At 39.7% G+C, this 27,038-nt stretch overlaps 1 protein-coding gene across 2 annotated transcripts; it reads right to left on the bottom strand.

Moving 5' to 3' along the window:
* Positions 1-105: 105 nt before the first annotated feature.
* Positions 106-26,680, bottom strand: LOC139063828 (uncharacterized). Of its 2 annotated transcripts, XM_070546684.1 has the most exons (16): positions 26,011-26,680; positions 17,082-17,198; positions 16,851-16,954; positions 16,103-16,375; positions 15,924-16,017; positions 15,734-15,801; positions 15,423-15,641; positions 15,255-15,320; positions 15,056-15,187; positions 14,857-14,919; positions 14,617-14,769; positions 14,440-14,505; positions 14,245-14,361; positions 14,061-14,111; positions 13,920-13,982; positions 106-13,834 (listed from the first exon to the last, which is right to left on the bottom strand). In XM_070546684.1, the coding sequence occupies exons 2-16, from the start codon at positions 17,188-17,190 to the stop codon at positions 5,696-5,698; spliced, it is 9,717 nt and encodes a 3,238-aa protein (XP_070402785.1). In that variant the 5' UTR covers positions 17,191-17,198; positions 26,011-26,680; the 3' UTR covers positions 106-5,695. The 2 variants fall into 2 exon arrangements, with proteins under 2 accessions (XP_070402785.1, XP_070402793.1); XM_070546692.1 differs by lacking the exons at positions 15,734-15,801; positions 15,924-16,017; positions 16,103-16,375; ... (1 more) ...; positions 17,082-17,198; positions 26,011-26,680 and having other exon boundaries at positions 15,056-15,131; positions 15,423-15,494.
* Between the last annotated feature and the right edge of the window lie 358 nt (positions 26,681-27,038).

Genomic DNA, 27,038 nt, shown 5'->3' with positions numbered 1-27,038 from the left:
CGTCTCTGATTGGATTGCTCGATCATTTTTCGCACGATCGTCTCAAAAATTGTGTAAAATTGCTCAGAAGGGATGGGCGAACAAAATGAGATAATGATTCTGAGTTTTCGTATATGTTGAAGGGGCGGAGCCAGGCCTCGAAGTTTGACTACTCGCCAAAAAAATTTAAATTGCTATAACTTCATAATTGAACGGAATAGAGTTACCAAACTTTCTGTGGTAATTTGTCATTGACCCACAAAGTAAATTGAATGGTCGGTTGATGACATCACACAAGCCCCGCCCCCTCAGGACCAAAAAGGTCAAGTTTTACTGTGAAAGGTCCCAAATTGCCCCATTTCACTTAATCACCACAAATTTGGAGCTGGTAACTCAAGGCAAGTGGGGGTTGCTTGGCGTCACTTTATGGGAGTTTTCGGCAGAGGGCGGGGCTGTGGCGGCGCGGCGAAGTAAGGCGTACTGCCGTGGCCTTACGTTTGCCTCCCATTTCTTTATTTCTAAAGATGTCGTCACGAAACTTCTTGTGAGTGATCCTAGTCTGGCCCCCCAAAAAATCTGACGTGAACATTTCTTGGGCGTGGCCAATTTTCTGAAATAGCGCCCCCTAGGACCATTAAAACTGTCAGCCCCAAGCCATGCTTTGACTGAGGATTACGAAATTTGGTACACTAATGTGGTGTCTCAGGACCTACAAAAAAGTCTCTTGGAGCCAAGTGCAAAGTCGCACAGGAAGTCGGCCATTTTGGTCCAAGTACGCGATTTAGTGGTTTTCGCACACGTTGTTTGGAGAGTGATGCTCCGTCGCCCTTTTCACCGATCTCCTTCAAACTTCTGCTTTATACTGTTAAGACATAGGGGAAAAAATTCAACCGTCGGATTTTTCAAAAGTTGAAAGGTGTGGGCGTGGCTAAGCCTCAAACTTTGACCTGTCGCCACGCCACTCTTTTTTTCACAGCTCCCTATTGGACTCCTTTTACCCAATTACCAGGAATCTCTGGCAAATACGAGTAGACAACTTGAGGTCACTTGGTATCCAGTCCTGTTAGGTTTTGAAAAAAGGTGGGGCTTTGAGAGCATGGCGAAATTCGCCATCACGCCATGGAAATACGTTTGCCTCTCATTTCTTCAGTTATCGTGACATCGCTACGAAACTTCTGGTGAGTGATCCTAGTCTGACCCCCAATAGAAATTGAGAGATGCAGTTTGTGGGCGGGGCCTATTTTCTGAAATAGCGCCCCCTAGGACTATTAAAACTAACAGCCCCAAGCCATGCTTTGACTGAGGATTACGAAATTTGGTAACCTAATGTGTTGTCTCAGGACCTACAAAAAAGTCTCTTGGAGCCAAGCGCAAAGTCGCACAGGAAGTCGGCCATTTTGGTCCAAGTACGCAATTTAGTGGTTTTCGCACACGTTGTTTGGAGAGTGATGCTCCGTTGCTCTTTTCACCAATCGCTTTCACACTTCTGCTATATACTCTTAAGACATAGGGGAAAAAATTCAACCGTCGGATTTTTCAAAAGTTGAAAGGTGTGGGCGTGGCTAAGCCTCAAACTTTCACCTTTCGCCACGCCACTCTTGTTTTCACAGCTCCGTATTGGACTCCTTTTACCCAATCACCAGGAATCTCTGGCAAGTAGCAGTAGACAAGTTGAGGTTACTTGGTATCCAATACAGGTAGGTTTTCTTAAAAAGGCGGGGCTTTGGGATCATGGCAAAAATCGCCATCACGCCAAGGAAATACGTTTAACTCTCATTTCTTCAGTTATCGTGATATCGCTACGAAACTTCTGGTGAGTGATCCTAGTCTCACCCCCAATAGAAATAGCCACCTGAAGATTGTGGGCGTGGCCTATTTTCTTAACTAGCGCCCCCTAGAGCCATTAAAACTGTCAGCCCCAAGCCATGCTTTGACTGAGGATTACGAAATTCTGTACACTAATGTAGTGTGTCATGACCTACAAAAAAGTCTCTTGGAGCCAAGTGCAAAGTCAAACAGGTCGGCCATTTTGGTCCAAGTACTCAATTTAGTGGTTTTCGCACACATTGCTTGGAGAATGATGCCCCGTCGTCCTTTTCACCAATTGCCTTCAATCTTCTGCTATATACTCTTCAGACATAGGGGGAAAAAGTCAACCGTCGGATTTTTCAAAAGTTGAAAGGTGTGGGCGTGGCTAAGCCTCAAACTTTGACCTTTCGCCATTACATTACTTGACTTAATAACTCCCATGTGCATGATCAGATCTATATCAAACTTTGTCTGTGTGATTACTGACCACATCTGAAGACAAGGACAATGTGGACAGCTGACATCACCTAAGCCCCGCCCCCTGACTACAGTAAGCCTATTGTTTTATGGTTAACTGCCCATATTTGTCCCCTCTAATTTAGTCAACATGACACTAAGGTCATGCACTGTCTTCATGATGCTGTAATGACCATTCAGATCTGATAGCTTTCCAGATAGGGAGGGGCTTTGATGCCATGGTGAATTCTGGCATGACGCCGTGACCTTACATTTGATCATAACTTCCACAAACAGCCTCCCATCTGCACGAGACTGAACATGGCAATCAACAATCATGCCCTTTAGCCAATGAGACACAAACGGGTGGTGAGATTTGTATAATGTCACCACAGTGCCCCCTACACACCATTTAAACAGCAATAACTCCTACAGATGAGGTCGTAACTGCACCAAACTTGCTATGTGTCATCACACAAAGGCACTCAACACAATCCTGAGGTAATTGGTTAATATCACTTTAGCTCCGCCCCCTGACAGATATTAGGCCCTGAATAATACATGCATAATGCAATTCACACCAAACTGCATGCAAATTGTTGTTGTCAACCTACAAACTGCTCCATGGGATATTTTCCTAAATTTGGGACAGCGCCCTCTAGATGCAATAAAACCTTTGTAACTTCTAGAAAAAAAGCTCTAAGCTATATCAAACATGGTGGGAGTCATCACACAACTGCAATCAACACATGTATGTGCTCACTCATTCAAATCACTTTAACTCCACCCACTTACAACGTTTTGTCTCTAGATGACCCATGCAATGTTTGATTGATGCCAAATTAACAGAAAACCATCTTTCATGAGCAAAGATAACCTCAATGGGATTTTTATGTAATTGGTCACAGCACCCCCTAGATAAGACTAAAAGTTAATAACTTCCTAATACAAGGTCAGAATGGCACTAAACTTGGCTTGTGTCATCACGTGACTGCACCGAACACATTGATGTGGTTGTTGAATCAAACCCCTTTAGCTCCACTTCCTTTCAGCTCCCTGGTTCTAGGTAATACAAACGTCTGATTGATCCCAAATTAACAGAAAACCATCTTTGTCAACCAAAGATGCCCTAAATGGGAAATGAATGTAATCGGTTACAGCAGCCAAACCTAACATCATTCTTCAATACATTCAAAGATAAAGGCCATAATTGAATTAAACTTGGTTTGTGTCATCACTTCACTGTAACAGTTATAGGTCATCGTTGATTCAAAGACCTTTAGATCTTCCACCTTTTAGGCCTTTAGCTCTACATACCACACGAAACATCTGATTTACGCCAAACTAACACAAAGCCATCATTGCCTACCTTAGACGACATCAGTACTGCAATGTGGTGCTGCTATGGGATGAGCAAGCATGCGAGCGAGACATGTAGTTGAGGCAGCAACAGACGGAGCAGTATCTAAGACAGCTGCAACAAAATCACTAAGTCATAGCTACTGCCAATTATTATTCCAGCTGACCTGCTCATATTCAATGGTGGCAGAGGACAAATAGTTGTTCCCCAGATAAAGGGACAAGACACACGTATTGCAGGATGCAGCCAAAAAGCAGCAAACTAAAGTTTATTTCTGTCTAATATTTGTGAGGGAATGAGGGAGTCACATAAGAGGAAAATTAAGCCCCTTCCACTGTGCCATCTTCTCTACACAACAAATTATTACAGACCATCAACATTAAACTCCCAATTGTCAACCATTCTCCCATTCTCTCTAGCAATCATACGTGACTTAATGTGTCAATATGCATTTTCTGGGGGACATTCAGTCTTTAACGAGAGACAGCCAGTTAATATTATTATGATTGCATGTAACACATTATTAATATATACTTGACAGCTATATTGTAAATACAGACACAAAAAATATACACAAGCACACACCAATATAGTTTCATTTTGGGTTTCGCCCTGAACCTCTTTTGGATAAGCTGCCACTGTTTGTACTTTCTCCATCATGTTCAAGTTCAAGCATTATACATTACACTGTTATTTTATGTAATTTATAGTTGTAACAATTAAAACACTAACAGGTTTTACCTAAATTGTATATGACTAATAGGCTATTTGGAATTTTATGTGTAATGACATATTTAAATAATATAAGGTTTGTCTTCTTGTAAAATCATACTTGATAAAGTAGTCTGCACTATCAGCAGGGCAACACAGGGAGTCGAACCCCGTCCCAACAAGTGGGAGTACCTGTACCATTGCCTTTGCTTTTTTTGTGCAATATGACCAGGTAAAGCAAACCCTGCATTAAGAACAGCATCACAGTAAGCCGCTGAAGCTTTAACCACTACACTTTATTAGTTGTGAAAAAATTTAATGACAGTCCAATTGCAATTCAATTTGTGTTAAAATATGTGTTCAATACGTTTACGTATATTATCTAACTTGTTATGTTATGCAATGCTGTCTTATTGCAAGTAACGAAACCATAAACAATATTTTTTTTGGTTTTTTTGGTTTTTTTTTTTTTTTTTTTTTTACATTTCAGAACATATGGTACATGTTTGTATAATGTATATGAATACAGTATACAACAACTATATATATACACAACACACAGTAAAAAGCACTATATGATTTAAAAATCCCTACAGCCATTTAACACCACACATGATGCCCAGATTACCTATAAAAATCACTACGGCCATTTAACACCACGCATGATGCCCAGATTACCTATAAAAATCACTACAGCCATTTAACACCACACATGATACCCAGATTACCTATAAAAATCACTACGGCCATTTAACACCACGCATGATGCCCAGATTACCTATAAAAATCCCTACGGCCATTTAACACCACGCATGATGCCCAGATTACCTATAAAAATCCCTACAGCCATTCAACACCACACGATGCCCAGATTACCTATAAAAATCCCTACAGCCATTCAACACCACACATGATGCCCAGATTACCTATAAAAATCCCTACAGCCATTCAACACCACACATGATGCCCAGATTACCTATAAAAATCCCTACAGCCATTCAACACCACACATGATGCCCAGATTACCTATAAAAATCCCTACAGCCATTCAACACCACACATGATGCCCAGATTACCTATAAAAATCCCTACAGCCATTTAACACCACACATGATGCCCAGATTACCTATAAAAATCCCTACAGCCATTCAACACCACACATGATGCCCAGATTACCTATAAAAATCCCTACAGCCATTTAACACCACACATGATTCCAAGATTACCTATAAAAATCCCTACAGCCATTTAACACCACACATGATTCCCAGTTTACCTATAAAAGTCACTACAGCCATTTCCAATGACACATAACTATTATCACCACAAAGTACTAAAACCATTTTACGACATACATGATGACCCGATCAGGAAAAAAAGCTACAACTGTTTAAATCCACAAAAAATTCCCTGATGGTCACTAAAATATGTTGGCATAACAACTGCCTCCATTTCATAAACCTTTGATTTTATATAAACGTGATCTATTAAAGTGCCCCTTTCTGTGGTTGGATCTGTGACTATTTGGGCATAGCCTCTGTCAGTCACAATTTTCAACACCACAGATGACTTTAAAATGTCATCATTAAAATCCCCCATCAGCAATACGTTCTCACTTTGAGGCTCCAACCAATCAAGCAACTTTACTAAATTTGCTTGGAATACAGATAGAGGATACAAAGGGGGCCGATAAATTACAGCCATTAGTAGGTTTAAACTAACAAATTTGTAAGTTAAACACTCCAAGTTCACGTCTTGAAGCTTTAAAAGTTCAAAGGCCACTCCTTGTGCAGTATAGATGCCAACACCACCACGTTGTTGGTCTTGCAACGCCGCCAATGCCGCTTGATTACTAGTATACGATAAATGTCGTGGACAGTTGTAAAAACTGTACCCATCAATCTTTACCGTATCTGAACAGGCTGTAGTCAGCCATGTTTCTGTGACAGCAATACAACTTGGTTGCAAATGCCGTGTGCAGAAAGCCAAGTCTTTAACATGTCTATTCAAACTTTGGACATTCATTAAAAAGAAAGTAAAGACAGATGTGTTAAATCTGTCCCACTGTGTATGTCCACTCAGAAGTGGCGCCATCCTACTGACAGCAACCGTGATGTCATCTTTACAGTAGATTCTTTTTGCATCAAACTTCTGAATCGTGAGCCCAGAAAGAGTCGTGACACGACTAAGGGCAACATACGCTTGGCCAGGCGCAAATATTTTACTGAGACTGACCACAGCTGTGTTAACAGTCAAGCCCTGTACTTTGTGGACAGTACATGCCCATGCCAGTTTGAGAGGAAATTGACGTCGTAATCCACCTTTAACAGTGGCTTTTTCCTCTTCTGGTTCAATAGGTGTGGAACCAGCTAAATTTGATGACAAAGACTGGGAGGTTTTCCTCCTCTGCAAGCCTACACGATGGTCATCAAATTGAACATAAACCTTTTTAGGAAAGGTGTCATTTTCCTGCATTATAATCTCCGTCACAATACCACAGACCCCGTTTACCAAACCATCGGCAACATCCACATTTTTGCACAACATCACACGCGCACCCTTACCCAACAACAACTCTTCAGCCAAATTTGTGTTCGAAGCTCTAGCATGATTACCTTCCAACAACTTCAGTTTGCCAGTTTTTTTATCATTAACATAATCTTTGGCTTTAAATGATATATAATCAGGACAAGTCTGACATAATTGAATAATATTGTGCTCATTTACTTGTTTATTCGTCGCAAATATGTGCAAGGCTGAGCTCACCTCACCTGTTTCACAAGTTTTTAGAATCTTTAAATCCTCAGGTAACAGCGGTTGACCTTTGGAATGAGTCCTAATCCTATTTAACAGCTGGGAAAACACTGCATCTTTTTGTCTAACTATCTCTGTTAATTCAACAACCTTAAATAGATCAGTCCATATGCTGCTACCTACACCATCAGAATAGAGTGGTTTCCCTTTAACAGGAGGTAGCTGGAAAAAATCTCCAACAGCCACAACACTGACGTTTCCATAAGGTGAAAAGTTCCCCGTTTGTTTAATCTGCCGCAATCTACCATGGACATAGGATAAGAGGTTGTGATCTACCATTGATATTTCATCTATAATGAGAAGCTGGAGATCGCAAAATCGAGAACGCAAAGAATTGAGCTTCTCTTCACCCAAAGGAGTGTACGGTAAGCGTACATCCTTTCCTATAGAAAATGTTGAGTGGATTGTTGTGGCCTCCAAATTATATGCTGCTATACCTGTGGGAGCTGTTAAGAGCACACACGTGTTGTCGGGATGTTTACAAGTAGGTGAGAGTAATCTTTTAACTTCATACTCTATCGCGCGAATCAAGTGACTTTTCCCTGTGCCCGCACCGCCAGTAACAAAAATATGCAGTGGTTCAGGATTAACGCCATTAACTTTATCTATACACCACTGCCGGATCTGATTAAAAACAGAAAACTGTTTCTCATTCAAAGATCTAATTAATGCCAGGCCTTCAGTTCTACTCATGACGTTTCTCTTCTCTAATCGTCCAATGTCTTTAGATGACGGAGCTAAATCTGGGATGATTTCTGGGTCATCGTTTACCGTTTGTGAGCTCTCTTTTAATATTTCCACACATTCCAAACGCTCAACCTCCAACTCTGGACACAACTCACACCAAGCATTCTCTAACATTGCATCACCAACAATATTGTCCACAGCCTCCAAACGATCAGATTCCATTTCATATTTACCCCGATTTAAATCTACAACAGACTTTACAGAACGGTTTGCTCCATCAACAAATCTAATAAAACCGGTTCGGTAAAACTCCTCAAATGTTTCACAGGTTGAAGGCTTAAGTTCAGTATCAAAGCGATGTGGCAGAAACAACTGCAACATGCTTTGATAAAACTTCTCTGGTTCTCTGGTTTCAGAAAAACGGGCGTAACGAACAACGGCTGGCTTAGTCCGAGTTCTTTTAGCGACAAATCCGAAATCACTACTCAACTGTACGGGGTTTTTACATTTCTCGTTTTTACTCAAAACACGATATTCTGAAGCAAACGTCGCAAGGCACATGTCATTAAATGTATCATCATTAGGTCTGTTCTTATAACGGTCAGCTATGCCGCACATCCACATGTCGTCGGTACTGAGATCCTGTGACATTGCCTTTTGTCTCAAAACAGCAATGGGTAGACTCATTTTCACTACATTATCACCAGTGGGAACAAAAACTACTTTTCTAGAACACTCTTTTAGATGCATGTTGGTTAGTCTGTACACAGCTTCCTGTGCACAAACATCTCGGTTATGAAGATAAACATTTCCGAGTGTCTTCAAAGCCTCTTTAGCACTAACATTATCTTTAGCTGCTTCTCTTTGAGAATTAGCAAGCAGAAGGCCAATTTCCCGCTCGCTTTTGGACATATAAGATACTATATAAACACAACACGCATAAGCATCTACACAATATTGGATATCAATATTAGCATTCCAAGCTTTTAACAGCAACCTGCTATACTGATTAATCCATATCTCATCAACTTGCCTCTTCAAAACAACATGTGTATTTCTACAAAATCGTTTATAAGCCGTTTCAAATAATTCCTGGCTAATCCCCAGGCCTCTAAACAGATCTTCCACACTGGTATATGGACAGTCGTCACTAGAAATTGCAGTCTTTACTTTAGTTAAAATGGCACTAGCTACATCTTTGTCCATTTCTTGTTTACGTGATTTATCTTGACACAAACAGGGACACTGCACAGTAGAATCGGTTTTATCGCATTTACAAGTCTTTGCTGCATCTTGATACTTTTCACCACGGCTAATAAAAGTTCTAGTAGATGCAGGTCGTGGAAAATTAAAACGACAAACAGTATTTTTCTTTTTACAAGTCTTTGAATGTCGTTTTGAATGTTGCTGCACAGATGAGACTACTTCAGACAGTGAATCTTCTTCAGGAGGGAGTTCACATGTCACATATTTGTCAATGAATGCAGTGACCTCCTCATCTGTGTTCTTGTCTAAAACTGGAGCACCAGAAACCCAAAACAGACAATGACAATGTGGAGAACCACGCTGCTGGAACTCAACACGATAATAGTAATCTACAATCTTACCGATGGGATTGGCAGGAGACATAAGAACTTCTCTTAAGAAGACGTGCCATCGAAAATCAAACATTCGAGCAGCAGTGACAGGATTTCTACGCAGCAGTTCACATTTATCAGCCCACTCCAGCTGTTCCACTGTCTGTGTTCTGCCTTCCTGTCTCAAAATACTGTACAGGAGATTAGTCCATCTCATATCTGCTGACGAAAATGATGCAAACCATGTAGGTTTGCCCAGCATTCTAACACATGCCAGCAGGTCGCGTTGTGCAGTCTGCCAAAATGCAGGTGTGCCCCGAATGGGTTTGAGGAAACGATACCCATCATCAAACTCCAACAGCTTATTTAAGGAATCCTGATCCTTTACCAAATTACGCAAGTCATGGGATTCACCACTTTTACCTTTACGCAGAGCTATAGAAACTTTAGACACAACCTGCTCCAGTTCAGACATGTACTGCGCAAAAAAGATATATTCGACATTATGAGCAAATCGCCCATCAGCGTGAAGAAGTCTAGTGTTAAAATAACGATTCAATGTCAAATTATATTGCCGGCTTTCGTGGTATGTTTTTGATCCTGAAGGAAATAATACAGGGAAACATTTTGCCTCATTTGTAATATCAGATAGCAATTTCACCGGATTATTACCTTCACCAGGAGCTACATTTAACACGTTGTCAACATACTGATCTAATGCTTCTTGTCCTATATCCACTGGCATGAGACAGGTGTCCTGAAACATACAGTGTTGCTGTCGATCATGCAGCAGTTCGTCTTCATCCTCTTCTATGCACGCACCCTCATCTTTATCAGCAACACTATCCTTTTCCGATACAGAATGGTCATCCACACGAGAAAATTCATTAATCCACGCTTCATTGAACTGTACATCTTTGTAATGTAAATTATGATGTTTTAAATACTGAAGAGCTTCCTGGACATGCACTGCGTCAACATACTGATAATCATAATGGCCTTTATATGTTAATTTACGTTTTAACTTTACAGGTAATAAAGACCCCTCCATGTTGGTGCGTGGTAACAAACTGCACGTTTCAACTATATTTGCTGGTACACAAGTTACAGGACCATGAATTCCATTCTGACCACCTTTAGGCAGAGCCAACATTTTCATAAATGGTATATTTAAAGCTATCAAATGTTGCTCTAATGTATTTAATCGTGCCAACTGAGGTGGGATGGGATCAACAGTCAGTTTGTTGATTGAACTCTGTGGAGGTATTTGACATTTGTTAATTTTATAATGGCAGGTGTAACAGATATACAATGAATTTCTAGATGTATTGAAAAACTCACATGGTGACTTGCAGGCACTGGTGCATCTATGCACATAATCTTCACTTATACATTTATCTGCTATAAGTGACATTTCTTTGGTTTTTTTATAATACTCTTTGCGACAATTTAAGACCTGATGTTTAAATAACAATCGAGAGCACACACAACACACAAAATCAGGTCCATCTTTTACCTTCTCCAAAAATTGCTCAGTGACAAAATCAAAGTGTTGTGACTTTAATTTAATCAGCTCTCGTTTGTGCTTTGTACTTTCTATTAATCGGGTTTTATGTTCAACTTTAAGATACTGCCTTCTACTCAACTCTCTTACTTTTTGTTGATGAGATAAATTATGGTGGTATTCATGAATACTCCTCCGTTTAACTCTTTCTTGATGAGGCAAATTATGGTGGTATTCATGAATACTCCTCTGTTTAAGTCTTTCTTGATAAAGCAAATTATGGTGGTATTCATGAATACTCCTCTGTTTAACGTTTTCTCTGTAAGACAATTTATGACGATAGTTATATGAACTCATCTGTTTAACTTTCTGTTTATGTGCAGAAACAAATTTGTATTTAAATTTGCTGGAGTTGATTTTTGTCATCCTGTATTCAAAACTTGTCTTATATAATTGTTGGTACTGAGTTTTAACTTTTTCATTAAATGTATTGTCATTTCTATATAGAAAGGCTTTTGTGAAATACCTTTTTTGTTTTTTATATTTAGACAAAACTTTATTCATTTTGATACTTTTAATGTTTGGGTCAGCATTTAACTGCTTTTTTGTTGATCTTCTGCACCTGTTTACAGTGTCTGACAAAGACTCAACTCTACAAAAACCCAAACATGTTTCTTTGTCACCCTGCTTAGTGCAAATAATAGGTTTAAAAATATTATTATAGTTTGACAAATAAAGTCCCTCAATGATGAAATTACTGGATTTAGGGCTATATTTGATCCACTCAGTGCCATTATTAATAAATATGTGCACGCCTAACATATTAGCTGCAGCCCTAAATTCTACTTCTGTAGCACAGTGACCTACATACTTCATCTGGGAGTTTTCAATATATTGTGACACAGAAGCATGTTTTCCCAGGAACTGTTGACACTGTTCAGTATTTTTTAACATGTATGAAACAACAGAAAGTCGGACCTTACGATGGCCTTTCTGTGACCCACTAATTGAATGAGCTACAGCTCTGAAAAAACTATTACCATCTTCTACAATATCCTCTGTCTTACACACATTTCCTAAAGTCCCACATGGTGTAGAGTCTTGGGATGTGTGTTTGTCATAATCTATTTTCAACATGTTACAAAGAGTTTTACAAACATCTGCAGACAGAGGAGTAAAAGCATTGGCATGATCAAAGACACGGGCATCATGTGCTTCTATAGAAGCAGACACAGGTTTTATGGTCTCTAACCGATCCTTTAAAGGTTCAGTTGCAGCTTGTCGAGTGTTATATTTTCCAGAATCATCATCTACAGTCTTGCAATACCCATAACATGTTTCCATGTTAGGCTGTTTAACACAAACGACGGTCTCATAATGGTTACCATTACAATTTTGTAAATAAACACCTTGATTAGATATGCTGCTGTAGGAGCTGTATTCAAGCCATTTATCATTACAGTAAGTGAAAATGTTAATGCCAAAATAATCAGCGGCAGCTTGAATTTCTACCTCAGTTGCCCAGTTTCCTACATATTGCATCCTAGACGAGTTAAGATAGTGTGGAACCGAGGAATACTCACTTCTTAAAATACTTTGATATGTTTGAGGATTCCTTTTTAACTGGTTTACCACAGCGAGCCGAAATTTTCTATGATGTTTCTGGGTGCCAGTAACAGCTCGACTTACTGCCCTGAAAAAACAGTTTCCATCACCCACTATTTCCTCATTCACACATGGTACACCCAACTCACCAACACCACAACAAGCATAATCACACTTTTCATACTCCACATTCAACCGTTTACACAGAACCTCTGACACATCACTAGAGATGGGATCAAACTGCAAAACCTTTGTCGCAACATCACTAACAAAAACAACAGAGTCCATATCCTTAACATCATCAATCTTCGTCCTTTTGCATGCTGTGGATGTGGATGACCTTTTGCGCTTCTCCCCTTTGGCCTTCGTGGGAACTGCGCTTGTTTGTTCAGATACATTTTTAAATGTGTCCATCTGAACAATATCCACTCCAGTGATCTCAAATGACTTCTGAGATCCCACTAGTTTACTAGCAAACCTCTGAAAATGTTGAAAAACATTATCAAGGTTTGCAAAGTACACAACTACACTCTGTCCTGTCGGGTCTACCATGCCGTCTGCAGAGCGTGCATGGGAATCTACTACAGCATAACGTCCATTATCACAAATGATAGCGCAAGTATTGCCACTTAATGTCATAATGCAAGTTTCATGCTGTGTGCACATCTTCTGCAATCCATCCAGGAGAGGAGTGTACACACCAGCATCTATTAACTCGCCTTCAACTACATCTACATCTCCTGAAACAAAATCCCCGTAAACAAGCTTAAAACGCTGTTCTTCTATGTCAATTTCCTTTGGCAAGTCTGGAACAGAGAGAAACTCATGTCCACCTCTAATCTTTTTGTTGTCGCGCAAATCTGTGTACAGCTCATTTCCTAACTCAACAACGTTATCCAACACGGCAAAGTCCCAAGAAAAAACACTCTTCTGTTTGTGCTTTGTTAAAGCAACAACAGTAATAGCTGCACACTGAACTCCCCCATATTTAAAACGCCTATCGCCCTGGTGAAATGATCCTAGGATAGAGTCTAAACGTGTATCATCCTTGTGTAAGATTGTATCATCTTCATCAAAATTATTTACAACAGAACTGCTTGAAGGTTCCTGAACAGTTGTCTCTGGAACTAGAGATGAAAGCAAAATCTGTGAACGCATGCAAGAAGGGGTGTTAGTGGACTGACCTCTGGGTGATGCATGCACGTGATGGCAATCACCCTTCTGGCCAGAAGGAGGCATCACAGCATGAGCAGCACCAGACCCAGAGACAGACCCAGGACAACCAGATGCCTCCTGATGGTGGGGTAAAGGCAGCTGGTCACAGTCCAACACCTATATAAAAGAAATTAAAGGGCAATACATCCTAAACACCATCAAGATTTGTTTAGTTTTTATGTTTGAAACACACACTTCTTACCTCCTTCCTAAAATGAACAGACTCCACGTCTGCAAGAGGATTTATGCAAGGTGGGAATGCAACCTATAATTCAAGAACAACAACAGTTAACAAAAATAACACCACAATGTATTTGTATGGCAGATAATTTAATGAATCAACCTCCTGCTGGACACGCCTAGCTGCTTTCTTAAAATGTCGCACAGACGTAGTCTACAAACAGAAAATAATACGTTTAAGTACAATACTTTCAAATATACCATACAGACAGCCCATATTACAAACATCAGGAAGTACATTACACTTAACATTAGAAGATAATAATAAACATTTACTTTGAAGTTACCTGTATGTCTGTGGGACCATCTGAACCAGCCGATGGAGCAAGTGTGTCCATGGCAACCACATTGTCAGGTGAGAACTGTGGGATGGAACACTCCGTCACAGCCACTGGAGTGCCAATCTATTGAACAAGAATGACCAGATATTACCATCTATATGGAAATAATCTAAAAAAATGTAATCAAAAACATTCACTAACTTCACCAAGAACCACTCCTTTCTTGGGGGAATCAGAAGCGTGTTCAGACTCCCCTGAATGGTTCCTCTGTAATGATTAAAAATAATAATAATAATAAGCACATTGAAAGGCATTACTAGCAGTGTCACCTAAAGTCATACACTTTTAAGAATATTTATACTTTACAAAGTATCTTACCATCCCATCAGGTCTCACGGGTGTCCATTGGGAAGGGGGTGGAGGTGTAGTGGTTTCCACAACCTTCGCAACAACGCGTGGCACATTACTTGCCGTAACTGGATGAGACACCTGGCGCTGCACCAGTGGCTTTGGTGAGGATGTCTCCAAGAACTGAAGTAATTCACAACAGTTGTATGATCACTGACACCATAATGTATTTGTGTGCAAGAGTCTTTAATTAATCAAACAATTATTTACCCGCTGCTTTACTGGCCTGGGCTTCAAGACAGCAGGCTTCTTGCGATGTCCCACAGACGTAGTCTACAAACACAAAAGTATTATTTTTTAGTTTAGTGTAATACTTTTAAAAATGACATACCGACAGCCCATATTACAACCATCAGGAACACCATTACACTGTACATTAAGAGATAATAAACCCTTTGTCTAAAGATACCTGGATGTCTGTGGGGACATCACCAAGAGCCGATGGAGCTAGCGTGTCCATGGCAGCCAGAATTGTAGGTGAGAACCTAACGGGATTCAGGGGGATGAAACACTCCTTGAAGGCCACTGAAGTGTCATCAGTCTATTGAAGACATATTATCATCTAATCAAAATTCTTTGAAAAAGATAAATCAAAAACATTCACAAACCTCAGAAAGAACCACTCGTTTCTTGGGGGAATTAGAAGCCTTTTCAAATTCCCCTGAATGGTTCCTCTGCAATGGTAAATAAAAGAAAACACATTTAGAAGCATTAGTGGCACAGCTGCTTAAAATTATAAACATTTTACAATATTTATACTTTATAAAGTGTCTCACCTTCCCGCTAGGTCTCACGAACGTCCATTCGGAAGGGCGTGGAGGTGGAATGCGTTCCACACCCTTCACAACCACACGGGGCACAATACTCGCTTTCAGCGGACGAGACACCTGGTGCTGCACCAGTGGCTTTGGTGCGGGTGTCTCCAAGAACTGATAGGAAGCATTCCACATCAGTTGCGTGAGTATAGGCATCCCGTGGTCATCACTGAGGTGGATCTGCAACCACAAACACAAACAAAAGAAAATACAAATTTATTACCTCAAATTTAAGAATCTTTACCTCGTTTTCTTCCAAGCAATATACTTACACCATCACGGCACCACAGTTCGCGACGGTACCTGGGTAGGTCATCGTGGATCGGCACGTAACTTACACCTTCGAAGCAGAAGGAAAAAATTTATGTAAAGTTATAAAATGTGATTGTTTGATGCCTAAGAGTATATAGCAATATCACTTGTCGTCAATACTACCTTTTATCTAATTATGTTGCAACTTACGTAGCTTAGCCGATCTGCGGTGGTACTCCTGCTGAAACAGGTCTTGACGCTCCCAGGATCCAACTAAACGGGGAATCATGGCGGTACAGAAAACCTAAAAAAATAAGGAAATAATTTTTTTTAATGTACGTTTACAGTCGCTTCCTATACCTCCAAAATTACACAAATCAGCTCCTCACCTTAGGCCAGCGACTGAGAATAGCCAAAAGGTACCGCTCAAAAGCATCCCCTGCCTCTTCAACTGTTCTGCTGGCCGTAAGGTTGTTAGAAGGAGCCATGACGCAAACAGCATCAGGCTCCCGAGGTAACACAGCCTGTGAAACCTCAAGGCGCAGAAGATCTGCACAAGCTCCTGGAGTGGACATCACTCCAAAAGCGAGGCCGCCATCCGGCATAGGGACTATGCCGTCTGCCACGGACCTCAAGTGGGAGTCCCCAACAAGTAGGACGAACTAAATTAGAAAAAGAAATAAATACATTTTCATATAAAACAATCTGTATTAAATGACATTTCATACAAAAGACAATGTAATAAGCTTTTCAGGAAGAATGAGATAACAACAGTCAAAGTTTACAAACAATAAAACATGAAATGGTAAAACCAATTACAAAATACACCAACATAATGACATGTAAATAAAAATAAAGACATGTAAAAATAACTGAGCAGTTTAAGTTCTAAATCACAGATTGAGAAGCACTGAATAAAAAGGAAGATGGTTACAACTAGGTTTTCTATTAAGATTCAAAAGTTGGTAGACTTGGGGCACAAGTCTAAAAGAAGCCGATTCAATCCGTTTGCAGCACTGTAACTGACAGCAGCTTCAACACCATCTGACTGTTTCCCTAGGATCCCATAGTACTGCTACATAGTATTGGAAGGAAATCTATATTTACATTTTAAATATTTGTGAACATTACACTCACTTTCTTGTCAGGAATCCCACCCGGAAGGACCAACTTGTGAGATTTGTTGGACACTGCACTAGTTGGCCAACGACGAACTCTATGGCGCCAGCCGGTACCAGAGACTTTAAAGAAAAAAACAAAACAAATTTCAATCTTTTTTTGTCCAATAATTTTTTCACCTTACATAAATACAGTATAAATTAAATGAATTGCATAACACTACAATAATTTGTTCTACTAAATACATACGATGAACGTCGTCACTGCTAGGCGTTGGAATCCCAATACGCAGGGGCGGAGGTGGACGTTTGCTGCGCTTGGCAGCATCCGCCTTGCGTTTGGACACTTTGCCAGGCATGGTGAATGCTGTTTGAAACAAATAAAGTAAGTTAATTATTTAGAAGGCAACCCCACATTAGCTCCAAGCACTACACAACTGACTGTCACACAAGTTGCCTGTCACTTGTTAAACATTAAAGAGCAAGTCACCCCCAACTAAACTATTTTTTGCTGATAAACTAAATAAACGAGTGTCTAATCGTGAGGCAGACACGTGTAGTCAATAACTTGGCACTTCAGTGCATCTTAGTTCAAATTTAAATATTCTGCCTAAAACTGGCAGTGTTGTGCCGTTGTCAGGTAAAAACTCTGCACTGTATTTTAATTTAAATCTGCCACCGCTATTGGCTAAGAGGTATGCTATGATGTAAACTGGTACATTATGATGTCACAATGATGTTGTGAGCCTGTGTGTGTATTTGTTAGCAGCTCCGCCTTCCCGGTCTGCCAGGCAACAGCATTTGTTGCATTTTTCAAACATGAAGTGAGAGTGGGGTTAGACTCTGGTAGGGGTTGACTTGCTCTTTAAGTAAAGTTGTAAACATACAAAATAACCAGTTTTGTACCTTAAAAGGGAAACAATGCAGTTCCTGCTTGCTTTTAGCACCCCCTAAAGTTTGTAAGTAATTGACTGTTTAACAAGCAGAAATGCTACTTAACTTCTTGCTGTGCGTTTGTCTTTTTAACACCTTCATCTAACTGCAAAAATGTGTCCTCAGCCTTCATTAGTTTGTACAGGAGCAGTTTCACTATATCAAACAAATGAACTGTGTTCAACATTGAAGACATGTAGGCAACATGCAATGGAAGCAGACTCAAGCTCCATCATGTCAGCTACACTTTACTGAGATGAACAGGGACCAGCCTGAATACTCTGAAGTTGCATAGCTCAGGGATTACTTTTCACAAGTACATTTGATCATGTTTGTTGTTTCTATTTAGTAAATATAACATTGCTATACTACATTTATGTTCACCAGCAGCACCTCCTAGTCAGCCAACATTAGCTACATGCTCACTGCTAGTTGCCCTGAAAGCAAATGCAAAATGAGACTTTATTAATCATTTATTCCAAAACACCAACTTCTATTATGGCTGAGCTGATACAACAATGCTGCTGTAGAAATTAAACAAATCTTCATATGTCTCATGTGTCAGACTCTCCTCTCTGACTGCTAACAAGCTGCCATGCCAACCTGCTGAAAAAGGCATTTTTCTGGTTCTACCCTTTGAAGAGTGTAATAATAATTAAAAGAATGCAATTTCGGGTTTAAGACAAATTCTAATACTCGTCTTCATTACAAGGTATCTGCAGATTTAAGGGAGCCAAATTTAAGACTTTTTAAGACCTTTTTTAAGGCCACTTTGACCAAATGTAAGCTATTTTTAAAATTAAATTTAAGCTATAATTTCCAGCTATTGCCTGGAACCGGTGTTAACCACGTCACGAACGTGGGATTAGCCATCCAGTTACCATAAAACTTGCACTTCTCCATGGCGCAAGCTCCCACTAGCTTAACCAACTAATGCGGCAGGGTTTTTCCTGCATTCCAATTTGTGTGGCGGCTGCCTCCAGCTAATTTTGTGCCGCCCCAGCCTGATTTCACTCTGCCCCCAGCTATATTGATGTTATTTTAACAGCAGATGCAGCATTGCGCCACTAGGGCGTTGTATGAGCAGCGGTTCACCGAAAAGCGCCAAAACCGCAGCAGACAAAGATGAAAACTTGCTTTTCTCACTAGTTGGTACATTTCTATGGTTGGTGCTATTGACGTCCTGATTTCACCCAGGCTCTTCCATAGCAGAGCTGTACAGTGCGACGACAAAAACTGTCTGTGCGTGTCTGTCTATTTTTAAACAAAGCACTGGTGCAACATCTTTGAATTTCTATTTTCCCCAGAACGTTATTGAACAAAAGTAAGTTATGTGTAAGAAAAATGCTTTTTGCTGGCACACAGTGTGGAAATCTGGATGCAGTGGAGGAAAATAAAGGAACCAGCAAAGGTACAAAGGCAGAACCGGTCCAAAGTTTGGGATCAAAAGTGCAGCTACACGCAGACTGGCTAATGCTAAAGCTAACAGGTAGCAGTCTCATTATCAAGTGGCACACAGAAAAATACATGATGATCGTAAAATTAAGAAAGACTAAACTCTACAAGCGGATGAAAAGTCCCCACCATCTTGTTTATTCTGCATCCTGCAGCAGTACATATCAGAACCGCTGCAGATACGAGTCACATTACTGCTACAAGTCTACGGCAAGCCATTGTAGTATATAATTCACAAACGCTTCCATCTTTGAACATAATTTGAACTGGATTATTCACAAGCCGTACATAACAGACACGCCACTGTTACATTGTTAGCAGCAGAAATTAAATGTTATTACCATTTCCAATACAAATGCATGTTAATGATATTTTACTGTATATATTTATGTGTCATTTAGACTGAGATGAGTGTTTTTAATACAAACCTAAAATGTTACTGAAATGTAGGTCAAATATTTAAAAATATTTTAACTATAAATATCAGATGGGAAAAAAGGAACTAAACACCAATCTAGTGCATATTATTGGGCCTTTCATAATAAAAGTCCATTATTTCAGCCTGACAATTTTGTTTGTTTTATTTCATATTTTTTTAGCAGCAAACCTGTTTTGTTTCACTTGAAATGTTGTCAAATGGAATATTCAATTAATCAACAGAAGCTTAGATTAGAACACTTAACGAAAAAATATTTGGCCTTTCAAAAAGTGATGCTGTTGAATGCACAGAGTATGCATGTGTTGGCGCGTGGTCAAGATGGTTCCACCTCTGCCTCAATTTGAGCCAGGTAAAACCCTGAATATGCTAATCTAAAAATAGCCCCCTTTCACAACAGAGTGAATGTGTACGGTTCCGCTTATGCCAATATCATACACAAAAAATGCTGAACACCAACTAGAAATTCATGGAATTTTTATAGAAATAAAATAGTCTTGTTTATTGGGTCCTTGGTAATTTAAGACCTTTGGAAACTGTATTTAAGGATTATTTGTAATTTTTAAGGATTTTTAAGGCCTTAAATTTGGAAAAGCTCATTTAAGCCTTTTTAAGACTTTAAGAACCCGCGAATACCCTGCATTATCATCAACCTTCATTTATGGAGCCTCTTACAAGCATGAGGCATGCCACCAATGTGCTGCACAGTAAAGTAATGTTACAGGTCCCAGGTATGTGACCATGCAACAGGTGATTCTGTTAAAAACAGTCAAATGAGCAGACAGGACATCAGTATGGTGTTGCTGCGTTAGCTCTTCATTGCAGAATTTTATTAACACTTTCAACCATGTCAAGCAGCACATTTTCTACCATTCACCTTGTTTAAGCAGTTCCCTTTTGACAAATTCTGAATAGTCAGACACTTATTTTACCGCATTTGACATTTTCTTGCAATACTGGTTCATCACTACATGTTCATAATATAATAAGACACTCATGGAACAAACTTAATATTTCTACCCCACTTGAGCTTTAAAATAATATAAATGCAAACCAGTTTAAATAACTCTTTCTCATCAACTACCTTGCTTATTTTCACTATTTCACCTACATGAACAAAATAACACTTCTTTCTCAGCAATGCCATTCATTTTACATGGAGCACACAGGATAAAATCCAAGTAAACATGAAGCCGTTATTGTGCCGCCATATCAACTTCACCATCGGGGGGCGCCAGGCGTACAGCACATTTAAACCACACATTAAGAACAAAACTTCCTCCCAAACCGATTAACAGGTGCTTGACAAACACATCTTGACACGGTTTTCTCCCATTTTCACCTGTTTATCGCTCTTATATGAGGACACTAACCTGTTAAAAACAGTCAAATGAGCAGACAGGACATCAGTATGGTGTTGCTGCGTTAGCTCTTCATTGCAGAATGAGGAAAAGCTAACGGCTGCGCCAATGTCCGCACCAAACTGTCCCGGTCAGCTGCCAAGTATCATACTGCCCTCTACTGGCATTAAGGTGCATTACCTTTACAGAACAGTTTACAAAGACAATGTCCTTAGAGACTCTAAGTTTTTTTTCTTTTCCTTTTAGCCTGAATCCATTAAATATATATTTTTTTTTCACACAGGAATAAATTACATCAGATGGTTAAAGCATCAATACGAAAAATGTGACCACATCTTTCTGTGTGTGTCACAGTAAGACTGAGAGACTAAAAATAAAAACTATCATTTAAAAGCAGAATAAACTCATGTAAATATATATATATATAAACATCTAACCTGCAGAATTAAAAGCAAAACCATAAAAGTGGGTCTTTAGCTTTGTTTTAAACGCCGCTACTGTACGAGGTCCTGTTACAGAACGTCACATAATGCCCGAGTGTTTATGGTGTTGGGCCCTCCTGAAATGTAATGACTGCTTTCAGTGTGAATTTCTCTCCTTGAAGTAGCAGAGTGGATGGGAATTCAATAAGCAAAACCTTTTTTGGACTGTGTAAACGGTGCCCCAAAGTTTCTGTTGAGCATTTTCCAAGGTCTGTGTCAATCCATACAAGCTCTCTCAGGCTGTAACTGTGACAAACCGTCCCTGTGCAAAGTTGCTTTCCAGATGAATCTGTTTTAAATGCTGTTGGAGATGGATCAGGACTTTTGATTGGTCTTTGACATGGTAATTCTAGAAGGTTTAGCCCTTGTTCAACAGCAGACTGAAGGTGAGCTATGCCAGTAGCATTTGACTTAAAAGCTACAGTTCACATATTAGGTTAATGTTTTAACAACCATTACCATTTTACCACATACTCTGCTGGTAGCACTCTAGATGGAGTAAGGTAATGTTAAGAAACATGGTAGTCAGTGATCCACAACCAACTTATTGGCTCAAAATACCTAATACACACCTACTGGCATGCCCCTTTAAATGCCATCATGAATGTTATTTAATGTTATTATTACGGCAGCACGGTGGTTAGCACTGTTACAGGGCTGCCAGCCAACACTGTCTTTAAACAAGCCGCCATTTTATTTCAGCCTGTCATCCCAGTTAGGGCCAGATTAACACTTTGTTGTACCCTGGGCAACAATATTCAAGGGCCCCATCATCACGACCCAAGGATCACCACAATATGGTCACATACAGAATATTTTACTGTAATATGCAGTAAATATACTCAATACTTGAATGCCTGACATCACGTAACCCGCTCAGGGTAACCTTTGACCCACCTCGTGTGGACTGACCAATGAGGAGAGGGTCTTAACTTGAGGCCCTCTCTTCATTGGTCAGTCTGCATGAGACTGACTCTCAACTGACGTTCAAAGTCATAGGCAGCGAAGCGTCTCTGTGCAGCGCAAAAGCCCAGGTGGAGAGTTAGTTGAATATAGGGTGACCATATTTCCATTTCCAAACAAGAGGACAGGGGATCTGTGCCTATGACATCACACTATGGCAACGCCACACAAACCACGTTGGGACCCATTTTTTGTAAGAACTAAATTAATATCAAATTCTGCCAATAAAAGGGCTCCAAAACAATTCATATGTAAATATTTAGCATATTTATTGCAAAATCTAATTTTTCTGCTTTAGTGCTGCGACAAGGTTTTATTAATAATAAATTATTATACCTTTTGTTTTACTACAGCAACGGTAAGCTTCCTGTGCACAGATTATTAAGGATGCTTGTTTCAGCTGTGAGATTAGACGATAGGATCAATGAAAAAATAAGTTGTCCCACACTCCACGGAAACTTTCAGAGAATCCACAAATAGTGGCTTTCAAATGGTTTTGTTACTTTTTGCAGGTTCAGAAAAGCAGCAGATGAGACAGCGTGTCTGATAATTTAGTTTTTCATCTGATAACATGTCAGCGATGTCTGAGGAGCTTTTATAAACACTGTATAACTAACACTCCTAGAGAGGGTATGAATTACACAGAGGCTTCTGGGGAGCCCAGTTATGGGGGGTGGGGGTGGGGGTGGGCGGGGTCATTTTGCCTTGGCCCCCAAAATGTCTTGAAACGGCCCTGGGTGTGTGACTGAGTTTTGAAGGTGATCTGAATTGTATCAGATGTATAAATATGACATGTGTAGAACTTATTGTTTTGTACAGGTAAAAACGTGTAGTGGAGATAAATCTACCTACATTTTACTTTTCAACACTTTGTTTTGTTTTCTTGTCTTTATTTAACTATTTTCTTGTCCTATCTGCCCGGACAGAGTGAAAAGTGGACATGTCCGGGGAAAACCGGACGTACGGTCACCCTAGTTTAATATAAAGCGGGAGATTACACATAGGCCTACACTATTTTGCTCGTGCCCTTGCTGTTCTGGGCCCTTTAGAGATCGTGCGCCCTGGGCAGAGGTGGAAAGACTACTAAAATTTCCTACTTAATGACGAGTACCAATACTTTGATAATTTTTTACTCAATTACAAGTAAAAGCACTTGCCTAAATTTTTACTCAAGTAAAAGTAAAAAGTATCGTAAACAAAATGTACTCAAAGTAAAAGTTACTTAGTTACATTTTTGTAAGCGTAAAAATGGCTACATCTAAGTAGTGCTAAATCACAACGCCAGTTCACAATGCGCTCGTGTGTGCGCTCACACACACACTCAAACCCGCAAGGCTTGAAGGAGGGATTTCTATTCAATCAGTGAGAACAGGACGTGCACACTGACTGGACGAGGTTTTTCTAGGATGGTTAGTTTCAATTGTGATTAACATTATTCTTTATTTTGAGAAAAAAATATATTTTTTAGATGCCATCAGTATGTGAGCTATCTCAATGTTTTCATGACAAAACTCTAACATGAGACTGTGCTCTAACCTGTCACATAACAAGCTAAATGAAAGTCAAATATTTCAGATGGACCGTATGACAGCTGTTAACGTTGGCTCTGCCCTACTTTACCTCTACATTACAGTTCCTTTATCCATGTCCATCCTAGAGCTCCTCTCTGACCTTCATGCTTATTTAGAGTAGCTGATTTTTAAAGTTAGCAGAGTTCATCCTTGGTAGTGGGTTCACTCACTCATTTAACCCTTCACCACTGAAATCAGTTTGTTCATTCCAGTCCTTCTAAATAATCATCCAATCAACCAACTGGAATCCTTAAGGGTCCCGTAACGTCCATCCTGTCAGAACAGGCCTTGGGAGCCCAGGTGTTACTAGAACTAATGGTGTCTCCTCACCAGCGTGAGCCAGTCTGTGAAAGTTGGACTCCAAACATGAACTTTAAATTAATGCATTCATCTCCTCTTGTAGCACATTAACATGTTTTAAAAGGCATGTATCATGATATGTTACACCTCCCAGACCAAAGATAAGATAAAACATTATCATAAACACTATTAAGATGTCATTATTTATGAAATATAAGTTATTTTCCTGAGCCATTACTTCAGCCAAGATATAAGATGCATGGATTTGATGAAACCACGCTGTCTCATGCAGTTCTATATGTGTAACACACACACACACACATGCACGCGCGCACACGCAAGCGCGCACACACACACACTGCATTCATCTCCTCTTGTAGCACATTAACATGTTTTAAAAGGCATGTATCATGATAAGTTACACCTCCCAGACCAAAGATAAGATAAAACATTATCATAGACACTATTAAGATGTCATTATTTATGAAATATAAGTTATTTTCCTGAGCCATTACTTCACCCAAGATATAAGATGCATTTAATGAAACCACGCTGTCTCAAGCAGTTCTACATGTGTAACACACACACACACACACACATGCACGCCCGCACATGCACACGCAAGCGCGCGCGCACACACACACACACTGCAGCATGTTCGAATCATTTGAATGACTAATTTAACTACACTGAACTGCTTTTGTAATAATTTAATCTCTTATTCTGGACTAAAATAAAGAAACAAGCTAAATCATCACATATCTGTGGCATCAAGAAGCATCTTCTGAGTTCAAACACAGCGATGGAGCACAATGTTTACACCTGAACAATATCAGGATTAACTCACAGAGGCCTGCAGGTCTTCTGTTTTATGAGCAGAGCGCTGATAATCCGCTTGTTATGAGCGCTAAACGTTATTTTGCCGCTGCCGTGCGGAGCGGTAGGGAAACACATTTCAAACACGGAACCGAGTCCGGCTACCGAACCGAGCAGAATTCCGATGACGTCACACCGGTGCGCGAAAGTGCGGGTTCCAACCCACAGGAGGGAGAGAGGAGGTGAACAGCAAGTTGATCGACTGAACTTATGTCTTTGAGCAAAAGTGTACACCCACACACCCCCAACGGTTTAGACGTGGCGCTCATGCAGGTGTCTCTTTCCGTTCCGACGCTGCTTCACGTAATATTTGTAATTTATTTAGCCTATAATTTATTTTTACTCAGTAACGGATATGATTTAAAATGTAGCAAATTACAATTCTTTTTTAAAAACTTACTCAAGGAAAAGTAAAAGTACAGCTTTTAAAAACGACTTAAAAAGTATAAATATACAAAAAAGCTACTCAATTACAGTAACGTGAGTAAATGTAATTCATTACTTTCCACCTCTGGCCCTGGGCAATTGCCCACTTGCCCATATGTTTAATCCGGCCTTGATCCCAGTCACCGAACATTGCTAAACCAGACCTCCGCAGCTTCCAAAGAATGCTTTCCCTGACAATTACAGCAAAACTAGCGGTCTAATTTACAAGCCTACACAAACACCCCACTGAAATAAATTTGCACACACAGGCTATTAACATGGATTTAGAGCCAGCAGAATAGCAGAGAAGCTAACTTACAACAGCCAAATCTTATCATGTTTAAACACCGCCAAAAAACAAGCAAATTTGACTCACCTCAACAGAAGACGATGCGCTGCGTTAAATGCAAACAGAGGAACAGAGGTGAAGGAAGCTCTCCAAATATGGTTGATACCAACTTGGAAAACGAGGGTTAGGGAGAACTCTGAATATACACGAGGTACACTCAAAGCGGGTCTGTAAAAGACTGAAGCGTTTTGGGCGCCTATTTCAGTTAAAGGTTGTCTCAACCAATCAGTGGGGCGGAAGACGGTTTTTGAAACCAAACAACCAATAGAACTCCGGGACTTGACGTCACTTTACTTTTTTCACAATTAGTAACGCTACAAACCGGTTTCACCTTGTTCAATAAAGTTTTGAAAAAAAAAACACTACAAATCGAAAATCAGCACGTAGAAACGTCTCCCATAGCATAGGTGCTACTTACCACATCGCCAGATTTATGGTGTTCTTTTTTCCTGTCGAATAAACAATTATAAGTTCGCTGAACTTGCAGCCATTTTCCTACTGGTTTTACCGAATACTTTGACATCATGTTTCAATTCAAACACTGTAATGATTAACTGAGCATTAAACATAAATTTGATTTTTTTCCCCATCTCTTTAAATTACAATGCTGTGTATGTTTTACACGTGATTTTTTACTAGAAAAAGGAATCAGCTGCACAAATGATCATATCAGCACGCTGCAGGTTCCTACCCCATTTGCACATGCTAAAATATGTGACAGTTATTTTATGTGAGTAATTTTATACTAGGATATCAGTCTACTGTGCTTTGCCTCTTCTTGCAAGAACGCTTAATATATAGTCATTTCATTCTCCATGATAGAGCCTGACATTCAGCTTTTACAACATTCTACAGTACTCTCATATCTTGCATTAGTTTAATTATTTATACCGTTTTTAACGTACATCACATATAAAGGAGTTGATCCTTGCATATGACATTACCTTTAAAATGAAAAATGTACTAATATCAGTAATATATACACATTAAATAATACCAGAAGAATAACACACATGTCAAAATGTAGTCTGTAACCCATGTGAACTTTTCATTTT

Source organism: Nothobranchius furzeri, chromosome 2 (assembly GCF_043380555.1).
Source record: "Nothobranchius furzeri strain GRZ-AD chromosome 2, NfurGRZ-RIMD1, whole genome shotgun sequence".
NCBI classification, from domain to species: Eukaryota; Metazoa; Chordata; class Actinopteri; order Cyprinodontiformes; family Nothobranchiidae; genus Nothobranchius; species Nothobranchius furzeri.
Note: the sequence above shows the minus strand (reverse complement) of the source record. Positions and strands in the feature narration are given on the sequence as shown.